At 37.2% G+C, this 17,469-nt stretch overlaps 1 protein-coding gene across 12 annotated transcripts in view; it reads left to right on the forward strand.

Moving 5' to 3' along the window:
- Positions 1–17,469, forward strand: part of ZNF644 (zinc finger protein 644) — an 81,302-nt gene that overhangs the window by 53,391 nt on the left and 10,442 nt on the right. For 7 of the 12 annotated variants that reach the window (XM_055815692.1, XM_055815694.1, XM_055815688.1 and 4 more), the window contains 3 exons: positions 7,751–7,823; positions 8,965–12,011; positions 12,209–12,814. In XM_055815692.1, coding sequence (XP_055671667.1) covers positions 8,996–12,011; positions 12,209–12,814 — 3,622 coding nt within the window. In that variant the 5' untranslated portion in view covers positions 7,751–7,823; positions 8,965–8,995. The other 5 variants (XM_055815695.1, XM_055815697.1, XM_055815696.1 and 2 more) reach the window with 3 other exon arrangements.

Consider the following 17,469-nt stretch of genomic DNA (forward strand, 5'->3'; position numbering starts at 1 on the left):
CAAGTGTGAAAGAAGGAACCTGGGGGAGTGGAGGAAGGCAGGAGTTAATTTAAATTGGCTTTGCATCAAAGAAAAGCATAATTCCAATGTATAGCACAGTAATTTGACAGCATATGGCTCCATGGTGAGACAACTTCCTCTTCTCTGCAAGCCAGAGTCTTCTGCAGTGACAGCAGATCTTTCATGTTAGTATTATCCCCCATGTAAGGACTGTAGTGGTGAGACTAGAGCCTGGAAGAATGCAAGTACTTCCCTAAACGTGTGCTCTTCGTGAAACGTCTTGCTCACTGTGACTGGAATTATAACAGAGCATTGCTAGTGGGAGTGGGTTCTGTGAGGAGGAAATATTTTTATTGTATTGCCTGAAAAGCTGACACTGAGGATCCAGCGTCCTTCGGCCCCTCTGAGGCGTGACATATCAAGAAGGCTTCTGATAAATTGTGACACAGAGGGATTCATCCTGTGGGAGTCCTGAATTGTAAAAATACTAGTAGAAAATGAGGTGGGATGGGGAAGTGCATGTTTGTAAATTTGGGTGTGATATTACTTTACTGACTGATAATATTACTTCTTTTAGTGAGAGCGCTCTGGAAAACAGGAATGCTGGCAGAGAGGTAGAAGGGAAAGGGCTATCAAATTACAGTTTTGCTGTGAATATGTTCAGCATAACTTGGGATATGCACTTTTGCTGTATACCTAATCGTTTTTCTGTAATTTTCTTAAGCTGCCAGAACAGTAAATCTGAAGTCAGTAGTTGGGAACTTTTTTTATTAAAATACTCTTGTGCCTATATTGCTAATGTTTTGAAATGAAAGGAGAAAGTGGACAGTCTGAACATAGGAGCACTCTAAAAAGGAGTAAAGTAAGTGCGAATTGGATACTGTGTGGCAAAGTATACTAAAACAGAATCCCAGAATAGTAGAGGTTGGAAGGGAGATCCTTGGGGATCTTGTCCGGTCTTCTCTGCCATAAGCAGGGTCACCTAGAGCAGCTTGCCCAGGACGGTGTCTGGACAGCTTCGAATGTCTCCAAGGTTGGAGGCTCCACAACCTCTCTGAGCAGCCTGTGCTATTCACTCTCGCAGTAAAAAAGTTTTCCTTGCTTTTGGATGGAAACTCACATACTTTGGTTTGTACCCGTTGCTCCTTGTCCTATCACTGGACACCACTGGAAAGGAGTCTGGCTCCATCTTTTTGTACCCTCCTTTCAGATGTTTGTACGCTGACGAGATCCTACTGAGCCTTCTCTCCTCCAGTCTGAGCAGTCCTAAGTCTATCAACCTTTCCTCATATGAGATGCTACAGTCTTTTAATTGTCTTAGTGGCCCTTTACTGGACTGTCTCCAGTAGCTCCATATCTCTGTTGGACTGGGCAGCCCAGAATCAGATATACTGCTCCAGATTTAGCCTTACCAGTGCTGAGTAGAGGGGAAGGGTCACCTCCCTCAGTGTGCCGACAATGCTCCCAGTGCAGACCAGGATATTGTTGGCCGCCTTTGCCACAAGGGTGCATTGCTGGCTCATGTTCAGATTGCTGTCCAACAGGACCCCCAGGTACTTCTCTGCAAAGCTGCTTTTCAGCATCTACTGGTCCATGGAATTATTCACAGTGCAGGACTTCATAATTTACTTTGTTGAACTTCACAGGGTTTCTGTCACCCCATTTCTCCAGCCTGTTGAGGTCCATCTAAATGACAGTACAACCCTCCGGTCTGTCAGCCACTCTGCTCAGTCTCTTAGCAGCAGCAGACTTGTTGGAGAGTGTCTTCTGACCCATCATCCAGGTCATTAATGAAAATGTTGAACAGTGTTGGACCCAGTACTGACCCCAGGATACAGTGCTAGTTACTGGCCACCAACTACACTTTGTACCGCTCATCACAACCCTTACTTTTTTGGCAGCATGATAAAGACAGTGTCACAACAAGGGTGGGAGCAGGGCTTTTATTTATAGACTGTAATGAGGAAAAACATCGTTGTTTTGAGATGCTGATGGTTACAAAATAAACTATTCATTGTATTGTGTCCAGATAAAAGCAATTTTTGTTACTATGCTTGAGGCTTAAGAAAACATTTGACTGAAAAACACAGGTAATGGTGATGAAAGAGATTAAAAGTATTTTCTCAAACATTAAGTTTCTTTAGAGAGGGAAAAAAAGGTGTGAGCATGTGAGATTGACAGGAAGGAAAAGAATTTATCTATGCATGCAGAAGTATGTAAGGGAACAGTTTTGGAGAGAAATAACGTGTGTTATCATAGAGCATTAAGTCTGTATTTTTCAAACTCCTGTCTCTCTTAGTGGAGTGCTGCTAGTCATTTGTCTATGTATGTCTGCATTTAGTGTAACAATCAAATATTGAATTTTCCTCATCTTTAGTAGAAACTAATGGCAGTGCAATTCAAACCAGATTGTACTACTAAAAATCCAAACTAGACAAAGAGCTGCAGGAACACGGAGACTTAGGTACTTGGCTGTCCTCTGTGAACAGGGCTGTGGAGTGCTGGGGGGGAGTTATGGAAGCCTGTGGAGTTGCCAGAAAACATGTGACTGTTCTTAAGTTATCACATTCAAAATCCTGGGTTTTTTGTACTTGCTAGGTGTCTTTTAGAAATACCTAATTCACTTTGAAAAGTCTTTACCAATGGTACCATCTTGAACGGCTCCTTTAACACTTACAACTAGAGGAGTATTTTTTTAAAGTCATATGTCTGCTTCTTGTGACACTTGTGTTGTCATTTATTTTATTGATTTCAGTATTGAATTTTAGCATGATGCACCCCACTGTGACAAACTGGTTTTATTTTCCCAAGCAAATCAATATTAGAGGAATAAGATTAAGAATGGTCGGTGGCAGTAATGGTATTCTCTTCCGTGATTTCTGAATTGTAAGGTGGTTATTTTTCAGTTGTGTCTTGTTTCCTTTCACATATGAAATGTTAAAATATCACTCTTAAACATTTTAGACCAGAAATAAATCTTATGAAATTTTGACATTTTTAGGGAAACACTTTTTTTTTTTCTCCTTACTACCTAACACACAGCTTTTGAATAAACTGTTTCATTAGAAACAAAGTTTCAGGTAAACAAACTTATCAAGAAGAATGGTTCAGTTTTGATGTTCCAGAGTATAATCTTACAGGCAGCTTTTGTGTGATGACTCTTCTGTAATTTATAGTTTCTCTTTGGTCAGCTTTTTCCACAGACGTATGACAACTCAGTGAATCTTTCAGCAGTATAACAAAAGGTTATACTGTGGGTGGCTATAACTGTATTTCTTTACTTGTGTTTTTGTGTGAACAGCTGTGGATCTGAATTGAAGATAACTAGTTTTTAGTGGAAGTCCTTAGACTCTATTTATATTAATAACCATATACTTATATGTAAAGTAGGGAGAGCATTTTTCATTACGTTGTGCACATTAAACAAGCTGTCTCTTAACTACCGAAGTTAAAACAAAAATCCAGAATTGTTCAGGTGAATTTGTAGGTTTCAAAGCTGAGTAAGGAGGTCTACAAATAGTGTCTGCTATGTAGAAGGGAATGTATTTTCAACAACTTAATTTGCAAACATAAATAGAAACTAGAGGAAGGCAAGGTGAGTCACTGACTCATTCTCTGGTTGTCAGGCTTTGTGGTTCTATTCATCTGAAGGGTGGATCTGGATAGCTTTTTAAGATGGCAAAAAGTGGAAAACAAGTAGTAGGTATTCTTCTAATGATTGAAGTATTGTGATTTATACTGACTTTAGGTATTCATATTGCTAGATAACACCCAAAGTCAGGAGGTGTGAGCTGTGTGCATTGCTGTGTGGATGAAGCAAAGATACTACACAGCTATCTTCTGAGTAACTTGATTTTTTTTCTCAAGATGTGGCTGGTTTATGCTAATACACTAATAGTTCCTCTATTACCCTGTACAAACCTTCATTTTCCAAGGGCTCTTAAACATTTCACTTTTGACGGAAGCTCTGTGCTTGATGTTTGCTGTGATTAAGTCGTTAAAGTAGTAGACTGCGTAATGGGGCAGAGTGGAAGGAGACACCTCTTTCGTCCTGTGCCTAAGCTCTCTCTGGTCTGCTGCTTGTTGCCTAAAAATCTGTGACTTTGGTTCCATCATCTTTAATATAAACTGTCATTTAAGAAAGCTTTATTACAGGACTGCTTGTGGATAAAATGATAGATTTTGTTAGTTTTCTCTATTTACATAACAGAGTCTTGAGGAAGAATCTAAATGGGAACAGTGCAAACCTGAAACACTTTTCCTATATCTTGAATATTTGGATAATCCCTTGAGTGTCCTGGTTATTCACATATTTGCTGAAAGAACTTGACTTTTGAGGAGTTACTTAGCACAGGACAAGTGTATTTTTGCCTTCATTACAGCACTGCTGAAAGGTAGTGTATTTCTTTAGTTACTAACTAGGCTGATTAAGTCCATTTAGGAGATAGCTTCTAAGTTTTTTGAGCCACTTAATAGTCGCTTTGTGCTTTTAGCTCACTGGCTTATATTTATGAATTTAATGAGAACTTGATATCAAAACACATAAAAGTACTCCATGCTTTTCACAAATTCAGCCGAATTCTTCCATCTTAATTTTTCAGCTCCAGTGTGCTTTCAAATCTGTTAAATCCTTGTAAAATAACATGGCTTTTGTAACAGAAACTGGCAAATCTCCAAGTACAACTGCTAGCAGGCAACAACATAGTACACTTAGTGCTGGAGTGTAAGCTTTAATGAACTAGCATTGCATGAAGGCAATACTCTTTATTTGGTGTGTGACCCTATTACATAGCCAAAGTTGTCATTATGAAATAAGAACTTGAAAATGTCATAAACTTACTGATAATAAATACAATTAATAATGTACATAGAAAATGGAATTAAGGACATTCCTATCAAAAAGAATTATTAATGAACAGAAAGTGGACAGCATAGATCTGATGACAGGAAGGTTGCATCTAATCTGAATTACTGAGTGACCTAGGAAGCTTGCTCAGAGGGATTATGGAATAATTATGTTAATATGCAATTATCACCTCATTTCTTCTGTAGTAACCTCAAGATGTAGTGTAGTAAGGGTGTTATAGCAAGTGCTGATAGTTTGCAAAAATACTGATGTTCAAGATTTTTGAGACAATAAGATTAGCCTAAGGCATTTAAATTATGATCTGTCAGCTTGAAGATAGATCTGACCTTACGCTTTTTTAATGCTTAGACTATCTGGCCACAGGCAGTCATATCTGAAAAACTCATGATTTTAAAACCTGATATTTTGTGAAGAAAAACAATAATTTGTAATAGTAAATTTGAAAGTACTTAAATAGGGGTGGAATGTAGCTTAGTTGGCTAAATACCTGGTTGTTTTCTACTTCTAAATATGAAATAATTTCTATTTAATAAATAGTGTGTCACGTAATCCAGGAATATCACTGTTAAACTGCATTACAGTCATTCTAGGCTTAACTGAAATACTTTAATTGAATAAGTATGTTTCAAAGGTATGAGCCTGGGTTTGTGTACGCTTGTGTAGGCTTTTTGAGCATTGCCATTTTTATACTTACTTATCTCCTAGGTATATTGCACTATGTGATTAAATAAAAATTACCTCAACTGTATAGTGTTTGCCCTGGTAGAGGCTATAACAAGCACTATTTCCAGCAAATTTAAAGTTTGATCTCAACTTTTAACTTTTCAAGTACACTAGGTAAGGATTAATTACTATATATTTTGACAGAAATAATACATTTTTGTTTCTGATCTGGTATAGAGAAGATAGTTTTAAAACTGTGATGGAAACATCCAAAGAATATTGCATGGCCTTGATTACATCTTGGTTGTTCCAATGATATATTCCCCCCCCTCCGAGTGTTCAGACTAAGTAGTGTTTCAGTTTAGTGTTGTGCTTCCTGAGTGGTCCAAGTTAGGTGATAACGTGTCCTCAAAATGATGGCGTTATGTGGAATGTTTTCTTGTGTGTGTCTAGTTAAACCTAGCACTGTTACTGCATACATTTCTACATGTGGAGTATACAATGTAAATTAAATATTGCATCTTGACTCAGTGTCATCACAAGACTGTAATTTAAAATAGATTTTATATTTGTCTTTAATTTCTTTTAAGTTTTCTTTAATACAACGCTGTTAAAACTGCTAACTTTCTTGTTGTCCTGCACATAAAATAGTAAATTGTACCACCCTGATAGCTGGAAAAAACTTGATAATTAGCAGAAAATTATTAAAATGTAACAGCGATATTATTGATACAGTAAGCATTTCAGGCTTGATTCAAAGACTGAAATCTGTAGGGACAGCTGTATTACCATAGAAGACTTCAAATCAGATCCATATGGAATAGTTCACAATCTCCATAAATACACAATATGGAAAGGAGTCTCTTACATGATAGCACAGTGTAATGTTTTAGATATTTTTCATGGTAACTCAGGAAGAGGCCCAGTTGAAAGGTGATCGTAGGGTGCCCTAGCCACCTTTTTAACTTAAGCTTTAACACTAGCATTTAGCATCAGTATGGTTTTGTGTGTAGAGCAACATGGTTTTGTCTGCATCACATAAACCTGTGAAAAGTTTTCAGGAGCCATTCTGATAATGAGGATTGCAATCTCCAAGCAGGCACGATATTCTCAGTTTGCCTCCCCGCTGTTTGGGGGGGTACCAATGAGGTTGCTTTAAATGGGAAGCGTCTGTTCTTCCTCTAAACCCCTCACACCAGAACAGATGGGTGGAACTTGGAACATGGAAGGTTTTACCTCAGAGGTGGTAGCAGTGAAGCCACTCATTAACACTGAATTTGCCACTTCGTTAGCAATGTTGCTTCCTGTTGAGAAAAGCTAATCTAGGTTCTCAAATTGACTGAGCATACGTTTGCCTACCTCTGCAGTAATAAAATGAGGAAAATGCACGACTTTCAGGCAAAATTGACTTACTAAATGTCTTCTAAACTTTTTGTGAAAATTTTTATACTTTGCTGCTTGATATTATGTGAAGCTTGCACTATTCAGTTGTAAAATTGTTGGAGCTGTTGTGCATCCGTGGAGGTTTCACTTCTTTTAATTGACTTTTGCATTACTGATTCTTAGTGTATGTTTGCACTGTCCACTTCTAACTTGTGTACGTGACATAAAGACTCCTGCTGGGTGGTGCATTATCACCATTTTAGGGTGATAGCTTTGAATGTGATCTTATTGGAAGTCTTTATTATGGTGGAAAATGACCCATTTCAAAACAGCAAAGAAATGCAAAACTCTTAAGGTGAGAAACTGGGGTGTCGAGTAGAACATTCACATAAGGGTATGTTATAGATAAATAATACAATGAAATATTTCATACACTTTAAGCATTTATTATGCATCTGATATGAGTGTTGTTGTGTTTATAAACTAGCTAGATCAATGATTAGGTAGCAAAGGAAACATTTTTAGTGACATTTTTTATTATATTTCTCTTCAAATATAATTACTTTTATCTTCAAAATAGTAAATAAGTCCTGTTACATTAAGGTTTGTTTTTTACAAACTCAAAGGAAGTTAAAGTATTTGTTTTGCCCTTTTGCTGATCTGAAACAAGACAAGCACAATACAGAGAATTTCCATGGAGTTGTAGCTATGTGGATCATGTGGATAGCGTACCATAATGTTGAACTGAAAAACTAATAGAAATGCTGGACTCATTTTAGAGTGTGACGTATAAAGGTCAAAGTGGTGTCATTTAACCGGGTTGTTTTCTCTCCTTAGGAAAAAAGGATGTCAAGAGTGGTCTTCCTTGATTTCGGTGAAGGACTGTTGCAGGGAGCCATGGATATTAGTTGTGAGTTATAACATCTTAATTCAAAGAGTCATTCAAAAGTAATGACTCCTTTTACCTGAGCTCTATTCAAAATGTTAATTAGTAGCTGAAACTTAAGTATGTGATGGCAGGAATCAAATCCCTCAAAAGATCAAAGCAAATAGTGCTCTTTAAGGGTAAAATATGTGATTTCTGTAAAACCTAGATAGATGTTTCTGGCTCCTAGATGGGTGGTTTAATGCCTTATGCTTACTGCGTTCTGAGGTCCCGTATAAGAGGTGAATGCCAGGGTAGGCTTAAGTTCACACTCATATTTATTACACACTGATTTTACTGTGTAGGCAACTCCTTTGTGCTCACTAAGCATTGGGTAGATTGTACCGTGTATGAATGAAAGTTGCTTGTGGAAAGAGATACATACGCACAAGGCCTCCCAGAGAGAATGAGTACGTAGTAGTTCTCTGTACTAGTAGATACTATTATTGTCATGCTCTGGATTCAACACTGTGATTTCCTCTGGTAGGTAAATGCTAATTCAGTGTTTCTTTCGAATTGTGGGGGTTTCCCCACCTTTGAGAAGATGCTGTTTTATTTGCTGATCATTTAATATGGCCTTATAGCATCAGCAGGATCTTAAAGCAAAGAGAATCCTTTTTTAAGAAGGGAATGGGAAGACATTTTATTGCTTCAGTGAGTTTGATCCTTTGCTGTGTCTGGTTTTTTTTTAAATCATGAAAATGGCTAGCAGATATCTGAGTAGCCTTTACTCCTAACTTGTTTTGCTTCTAGAAAACAACTAAAGATAAACTTTGTTTATGTTAATGTACATGTGGAATGTATTTGCACAGGTTTTGACAGTCTCATTTCCCGTGCCTTGCTTGCGTGTTGGTGTTTAGGCTTTTTTGGTCTGGGATACTGGGCAGTGACGGGTTTGCTGTATGGTTATTAACGTAGCACAGCAAAAACGTATGTTTTTTTAATTGCTTCATTGCTTAATTTTTAACATGTTGAATATTCTAAATAAAAACAATACATTTTTAACAAGTTCAAACCATACTTTTAAGTTACAGTGTGAAGAAGAGTGATCCTGAAGAAAATGTAAATTAAAATTGCCATTATTTATTTCTGTGATTGCCTGATTCTTTTCTTGTTTGTTTTTTAGTGTAAATGTACTTAATGGACAGACCAGCAATATGGATGATTTAGAGATAAATACTGAAGTCACTGGTGCTAAAGAAGAAGAAGAAATCCTATGTGGTGATAATTTCATATCTGAGGAAGAAGGTGGCATTCCTAAACCACAAGAGAGCGACACGTCGTTTCAGAAGAACAGTACATTGACTCTGCCTGAGGAGTTATCAAGGGATAGATCTGAAAAAGCCTTAAGCGGAGGCCAGACTTCTCTATTTATACACGCTGGTGCTCCTACTGTTTCTAGCGAAAACTTTATCTTGTCTAGAGGAACTGCTGTTAATGGACCAGTTTCACACTCCACCTCAACTAAGACTTCCATTATGAATAAAGGCAGTGTTTCATTAACCACTGGACAGCCTGTAGGTCATCACACAGATTCCTGCTCAACTTTGACAGTGGTTCATGATCTTCAGCTGCCTGCAAAGAGTGCAACACAGAAATCAAATCAGCACCAAGTTTTATTTTTGTTACCTGATGTAGCACATGCTAAGAACCTGACTCATTCCATTAAAAATCTACCTACCTCTGCTTCAATTGGTTGTGATTCACAGAAATCAGTAGGAAATAGTGTAGATAGCACTTTAGTAGGCCAAGTAGAAGTTTGTGAGGATGATAAAAATCTACTAGTAAAAGACGACTGTGTTGATACATTAACAGACATTTCCTCAGGTACAGGTGGTTTCACATCGGGTTGTGATCCCAGCTGGGATCCACAAAAAGAGTTTATACAGTTTCTTATGACAAATGAAGAAACAATGGAGAAGTCTCCTATTCACTGTAAAGTAGGCTTAGAAAAAAAGCGAAAAAGGAAAATGGATGTTAGTAAAATAACACGCTATACTGAAGACTGTTTTGGTCATACCAGTTGTATTCCTAGTAAATCGAAACTATTAGATGTTGACTTCTTAGAGCAGAATGAGGAGTTACAAATAGTAGAACCGCAGAAATATTCATTGAGTAAAGTAAAGCCTGAATCCACAGATGAAGAGCTTGAAGCTGTTGATGCTATCCAGCAGCTCATTTATAGTCCCACTAGTAACTGTGCAGAAGATACTTCTCCTGTTCACACTAGCACTTTTCTTTCCAATACTTTAAAAAACAAATGTGAACAGAATGATTCTGAATCGCCATCTACTTTCAGTACTGATGAACCATCATTTTATCCCTGTACAAAGTGCAATGTGAATTTTAGGGAGAAGAAACATCTGCATAGGCATATGATGTACCATTTAGATGGGAACAGTCATTTCCGACATCTCAATGTCCCCAGGCCCTATGCATGTAGGGAATGTGGAAGGACATTTCGAGATCGTAATTCACTTCTTAAACATATGATAATTCACCAGGAAAGAAGGCAGAAACTGATGGAAGAAATCCGTGAGCTGAAAGAGCTTCAGGATGAGGGTAGGAGCGCACGGTTACAGTGTCCACAGTGTGTATTTGGTACCAATTGTCCCAAAACGTTTGTGCAGCATGCAAAGACCCATGAAAAAGATAAAAGATATTATTGCTGTGAGGAATGCAATTTCATGGCTGTGACAGAAAATGAACTGGAATGCCATCGAGGGATCGCTCATGGAGCAGTAGTCAAATGTTCCATTATCGGTAGCGATATGTCCCAGAGGAAAACACAGAAAAAGGCATCCTTGAAAGATCCATATTTGGGATCCTCAAAAAAATCATCAACGTATGTGTGTAAGATGTGTCCATTTACTACTTCAGCTAGAAGCATTTTAAAAAAACACATGGAATATTTGCACCCAGCATCGTGCATTGATCCCTTTGGTAGCCATCTTAGACTAGAAAAAAGAAAAGGAAGCATAATAGAAGAATCTTTAGATTTTGGTAGCAGGACAAAACAGTTGATCAAACAATCTTCTACTTTTCCAAAGAACTCTGTTTTAAAACAGGATGTAAAAAGATCATTTGGCTCTGCTTCACAGTCCACTAGCTTCGCAAAACTTCACAAGAGACCCTACAGGATACAGAAGGCTCGGAAAAGCGTTTCACAGTCATCTGTAAGTGTGTGCAATCTAAATTCTACAAACAAGACCTTTTTGATTAGAAATAGCATTGACCAGAAACCTAAATATTTTCATCAAGCAGCAAAGCAGAAAGCTAGTGTCAAAACGAGCAGTAATTATTTATATAGACACAAATACGAAAACTACAGGATGATTAAAAAATCTAGTGACTCTTATCCTTTGCATTTAAAAAAGGAAGAGTCCAACTCTGTCAGTTCTTTACATTTATTTTCTTCATCAAGTAGTCCCTGTAATAATTATTTTGTCATGGATTCAAATAATCTTGGTTGCAAAAGGGCAGAAGGCTGTAAAGATCGTAGGCATGTAGCTGTAAAAAGAGTGGTTAAAGAATCCAAGAGGGAAGGCTCTGTTACAGGAGATGATTTGGATTGCTATCCAGATTTTCTGCATAAAATGACTGTTGTTGTTTTACAGAAACTTAACTCTGCTGAAAAAAAAGACAGCTATGAAACGGAGGATGACAGTTCATGGGATAATGTTGAACTATGTGATTACACTACACAGTCTGTGGAGGATGAATCTTACAGTGATATTAATCAGGAGCATGTAAACCTATTCCCCATATTCAAAGGTAAAATGGAAGATCATGAAGCTGGTGATAAATCTTCACTTAGTTATGAGCAGAATGATGGCTTTTATTTTGAGTATTATGAAGATGCTGAGGGTAGTAACTTCCTGCATGATTTGCATGATCCTCAGAATTTAGAAAATGTAGGATCAGCATTGCCAAAGCATAATTCAGTTTTCCACTGGACGGATTTGTCGCTTGAAAAGAAGTCCTGTCCGTACTGTCCAGCAACCTTCGAAACAGGTGTTGGACTGTCCAATCATGTCAGAGGACATCTTCACAGAGCCGGACTGAGCTATGAAGCCCGTCATGTTGTTTCACCAGAACAGATAGCAACAAGTGACAAAATGCAACATTTTAAAAGAACTGGAACAGGAACGCCTGTTAAACGTGTTAGAAAAGGTAAGTTGGTTTGGGTTTGTTGTTTGGTTTTGGGGGTTTTATTATTAATTTGTGTATAAAGGGGACAAAGGGATTTATTGAGCACTAAACAACTAGCTTTATCTTGTTATAAATCCTCTCTTACCCTTGTGATTTTCTATGGTAATGTTTGACTGTGGATAATTGTAAAAAAAAAATGGTAATTGTTTTCTTTGTAGCGATCGAGAAATCTGAAACAACTTCTGAGCATACATGTCAGCTCTGTGGAGGCTGGTTTGATACTAAAATTGGATTGTCTAATCATGTGCGAGGACACCTGAAAAGGCTTGGTAAAACCAAGTGGGACGCACACAAGTCTCCGATCTGTGTTCTGAATGAGATGATGCAAAATGAAGAGAAGTATGAAAAAATCCTAAAGGCTTTGAACAGTCGCCGCATTATTCCCAGACCGTTTGTTGCTCAGAAATTTGCATCAAATGATGACTTTTTATCTCAGAATGTTATACCTCTTGAAGCATACCATAATGGCCTAAAGACTGAAGATACATCTGTGTCTGCATCGGAGGAAGAAGGGCTGAATTTCCTAAATGAATGTGATGAAACAAAAGCAGTACTACATGATGAAAAAAAAAATCAGTCACTTACACTGATAGAACTCCTGAAAAATAAGAGGTTAGGAGAAGAAAGAAATCCTGATATTTCTCCACAAAAGATTCATAATCAAACTGCAAGAAAGAGGTTTGTTCAGAAATGTGTTCTTCCATTAAATGAAGACAGTCCATTGATGTATCAGCCACAAAAAATGGACTTGACTATGCAGTCAGGTAAGAAGATGTTTCTACCTGTCTTGACAACATTTCCAAAGAGTCCTTTAATTCGTAGAAAACGTACAAGTGCAGAGTATTTTGTTTGGGATTCTGTTCATTTCATTCTTGTTTCATTTCCAGAGGACACTGACTGCAAGAGGTAGCACAGCAAATTTTTCTGATATGTTTTTCCTGAAGTGAAAAAAACCCTTAGCACCACTGAGGGGTTTTTGCGTGGAACGTAGTTCCTGTTCTGCATGTGGCTGGGCATACAAATTCAAAGCGGACTCCAAATGAGCCTCAGTAAGGAAGATGACACATCCTGCAATAACAAGTTGAAGTGTCTGTGCATCTTTGGTAGACTAACAGTTCTGAAATGTTTGGGCTTGTAACCCTGTTTCTGGGCATTGAAACAGCTGGTTTGGGAGCTACTTCATTTAAATCTTTGAGGTTTGTGCAAAGCAACATTTGCTCAAACTAACAGAACTGTTGATACCATTATAAATGCATAATATTCCAAATTGGTGAATCACTGTCAACTAATTTGGATGGTTTTAGGCAGATGTACTCTTACAACATAGATTAATTATTGTTTGTTTCGAAATTGCGGCTGCTGTGAGAAACATGCTTTCTTTAGGGCCTGTCTATCCTGAGTGAAGACCTGTGCTGGTTCAAGCTTTGTTGGAATACAGTTGTAGCCAGCAGGTTTCTAATGCATAGCCCCTGACCGATACGGACAGAGTGCCCCTCCATTGAGAATTGTGCTAACTAAACAATTCTATAGGCAACTTCCTAGATACTCTGTATACTAATGGAGCAGGTTTTTAGAGTGATGTTTTTAGACCTACTTGTCGTTATTTCTAGTCTTGGGGAATTCTTAACAACATCCTTTTTAATGTGTATGTAGAGCTTGCATTTACCTGTTTCTTGTTTGGGCACCACCTTATAATGCTGCAGCATGCTTTAGATCGAGGAGCAGGATCTTATTTTTATACTCCTGACTTTTTGGTTCTCTTGGTTTTCTTGTCATTACCCAGTGCAGGTTAGTAAAACTGGCAGTGCCTAGTACTTTTTCACCTATATTCTTGTCTTCAGTTAAACAAATAAAAAAACCAATAGTCTGATGTGCTCAGAAGTTCTTTTAGGGGACTACAAAAGTGTGCTAGTCAATTTCTTAAGATTGATGACGTTTAAAATGACATAGTAGAGGTGGAACAGAATTACATTTAATGTCTTCTGGACGTCTGTGGTTGTCCTTTAAGATGGGAGATTGCTTAATGAAGGAAGTATATCTCTGACAGGCATAATGATTTGAAAAACAATGCTAAAGGAATAGCTTGCCAAACCTGACACTGTGTATTACTTTGTTTAATATTTACCACTGAATACTAGGTAGCACCTCTTTGGTTGTGATAAACAACCAGGTAAAAATAAACATATGCTTGCATAGTACTAACAATTACAAATGGGGCCTTTATCTGTGGCTGAGGTAACAGAATTTGACAACTAACGCACTGTGCCAGTTGAGTTAATACGAAAATATTTAACATCAAGTTGAAATTCTTCTGTTTTCCCTAAAAAGGCAAATATTCCTAGTTCTGGATTTAGTTTTTAAAAAGGTTTTTACCAACCAGGTGTTCTTCTTCTGTAACTTGCCTGAAAAAACAGCATGTCTTCTGTGGGCTGCTGGAGAATAGCATTCTTTCTTTCCTGCAAATACAGGCTTTCCAGCTGAGTAGTTTTAGCTTTTTTATTTATTCTTCTAATAATTTATTAGTAGAGAACTTGGTTAGTTGACCAAAACAATATGTCTTTGGTAAAATAAAGGGAGAAACATTATGGTAGAGTTGAGTAGGGGATAAGTTATAATGGTTTTCTTTGTCTGGTAAGTGAGGAGGTCAGTATTGTTTCACTGTTTTCCTGTGATAAATAGCATGTTGCTTTCTTGATCATTTATTTAGCACAAAGATTTTGGCAAAAAACTTCAAATCGTTATCTTTCATTATTAATTGTGTAATGAACAGAAAACACACTGAACAAAATGTTTTGTCTAACAGCTGTTCAGTGGTGTGTTTTACCACCTTTTTCTCTGAGCCTTCAACAGCAGCCTAATTTAGTATTGAGCTCTTCAGTCTTATGGGTAAAACACTTTCAATTACTGCTTTCTCGACTAGACTTTTAAAATTCTCTTTATTGGAAATGTTGCAAGCTCTGAAATTTCTCAACAGAATTGTGCTGTTCAAATTGCAGGGTTGAATTTGGGATTAGAGCTTCATAATGTGGAGATCTGTAGGAACTTGATAGCAGGTATTAAACACAGAGTAGCCTAATGGGCTCAAGTTGCCTCCTTTCTGTTCTTTTCCAAATAACATGGTTTGGCTTAAAGCACTACATGGAAAACTAATAACGGTTAACTTGGATCCTTCTAATATACTAAACAATTGCGTCAATGCAGTGAATATATTTTAAACCATCTTTATTGCAGAAAACTTTTTACAACGCTTTGAGAATTTCATTTTTTGAAGAGAGAACTGGATTATAGTTTTCTTTTGAATGATAGGTATGCCTGTGAAGCTTAGAACGTGTGTGCATTGCAATACGACGTTTACAAGTGCTGTTAGCCTGTCCAACCACTTACGCGCTTATGCACGAAAGAAGAGTGCTGGACTTTTGACTGGGACAGGTATGTTTTGTTACAGATGTAAAAGCAAGTCTGTCTATGATACATTTTCCTCATCAGACTGGACAAAAGCATATGTTAATTCAAAATAATAATGAAGCTTCTGCTGGTAAACAATTTATTTGCCATAAAACTTCAGCAACTTTTAAGAAAAGGTATGTTGCTGTTGTCCACTCTCATGTCTGATTTTCATTCTTATTTATTTTGGATCCAACACTTAAGGTATGTAAGCAAAACTAAGAGGTGGTTGCTTAAATTCATTCTACAATATCACAGCTTCCAAACCAGCTAGTTGACCTTCTAATGAAGTGTTTAAAAGTACCTCAAAAATTAGAGGAGGGGGAACCCCCCCCCCCCAAAAAAAAAATCCACACAATGAACCAACAAGTAATTTTTACGATCCAGTGCATATAATTACTAAGAATACTATAGTTAAAACAGGAAAAGCAAGTAATTTTACAGTTTGTGTATTTCTAACAGCATATTCTTGTTTGGCTCACAACCCAGAAACTACCTGGTCTGACATGGAGTGAGTGTAGTACAGCATTTGGCACTGCTATTAATGTTTTTTATGAAAACATACTTCATTTTGAAATTCCTATAATATTCCATATTTCGACTTATTTCCAGACACTTGCAGTTTGCTTGGCTGTAAGCAATTTCTGAGTTTACTTGGATTATTGCTGAAATTAGTGGAGTTTCATATGATCAACAGCAAATAGGGGAGCAGAAATGAAATACAATGAGGAAAATCTGGAGATATGAAGTCTGGAATATTCAATAATTAACAAGAGCAACCATCAGTTTTCTGTGTCAACAAGCGCAGACTCCTACATAATGCTTTAGAAAACCGCATAATCCTTTTTTTAATCTGCAGATGTAATTCCTTATGATAAGAATGACAAACTGAGTTTCAGGCTTTCTCTGCAGAAGGCTAAAAGAAATACTTTTACAAACTGGGCCTGTGGCTGCCAGGTCTTACGTTATACTAAGTTAATGCTATAACAAAGTAGATTTAGAAGGAAGTCAGCAGATGCAATAATATCCAATGTGTAGGAGTGTATGCCTTCAGTTAGTGATTCTGAAAGTTTTCATATTTACACAGTAGAAAGGTGATGATAGCGGACTTCATTTACCACTGCTGTGATTTGATAATAGCCCTGTGGTAAGTTACTTTGCTTATATACCTACTGGTGAAATATTTTTCAGTAGCTACATATTTAAATTGCATGCTGAAATCTTAACAATAATTCAGTGGAGGAGACACTGTGGCAAACAGGATAGTACACAGATTGGATCCTGGACAAGCTCCTTGTACCTCAGCCTCCCTTTTGCTAAATGGGAAAAGTGAGGGTAGCTTGTGAAGGTGCTTTCAGGGATTTTTAATTATTTTCTTTAAGAAATGTATTTTGCTAGTGAAGCAGTAGCATACTCATCAGAACAGTTGCCACTTTCTTTAAAAGAACTGAAAGAAAACTCTGGAGTCTTGTATCATTGGACCTAGAAGTTTGTTTAAAATTAGGTTAGAAACAAAGCTTATAAAAAGGGTTAGGAACAAAACTTTAAACAAAAATGTCTTTTGATCTCAGAAGCTGGAGCTGAGCCAGACGAATAGCCTGTCCCATGTCGATAAAGGCCTTTCACTGAAACTGATGACTTAGAGGGGCTGAACTTTTAGCTATTACAACATTGTGCAACCAATGTATATTTGTATTAACTTAGTCATTACCATTAAAACTGTTGTAACTGCAAAGATTGTAAACTTTGCCCAATTTACTTTTTGTTCAAGCAAGCTCAATGCAAGGCTTGTGGACCAAAAAATACGCTTTTAAACAGCGGTTTTATTTGATATTCGGCTTTGTAAGTTTTATTCCAAAATTTCAGTAGCACTCGCTAGTTTTAAACTTTGCTATGAGTGTCACTCTTGAGGAGAACTCATTTTTCTTACTAAAAAATGGTTGCAGTTCAGGGCAATTTTGAGATGTCTTCAGTT

Source organism: Falco peregrinus, chromosome 10 (assembly GCF_023634155.1).
Source record: "Falco peregrinus isolate bFalPer1 chromosome 10, bFalPer1.pri, whole genome shotgun sequence".
NCBI lineage: Eukaryota > Metazoa > Chordata > Aves > Falconiformes > Falconidae > Falco > Falco peregrinus.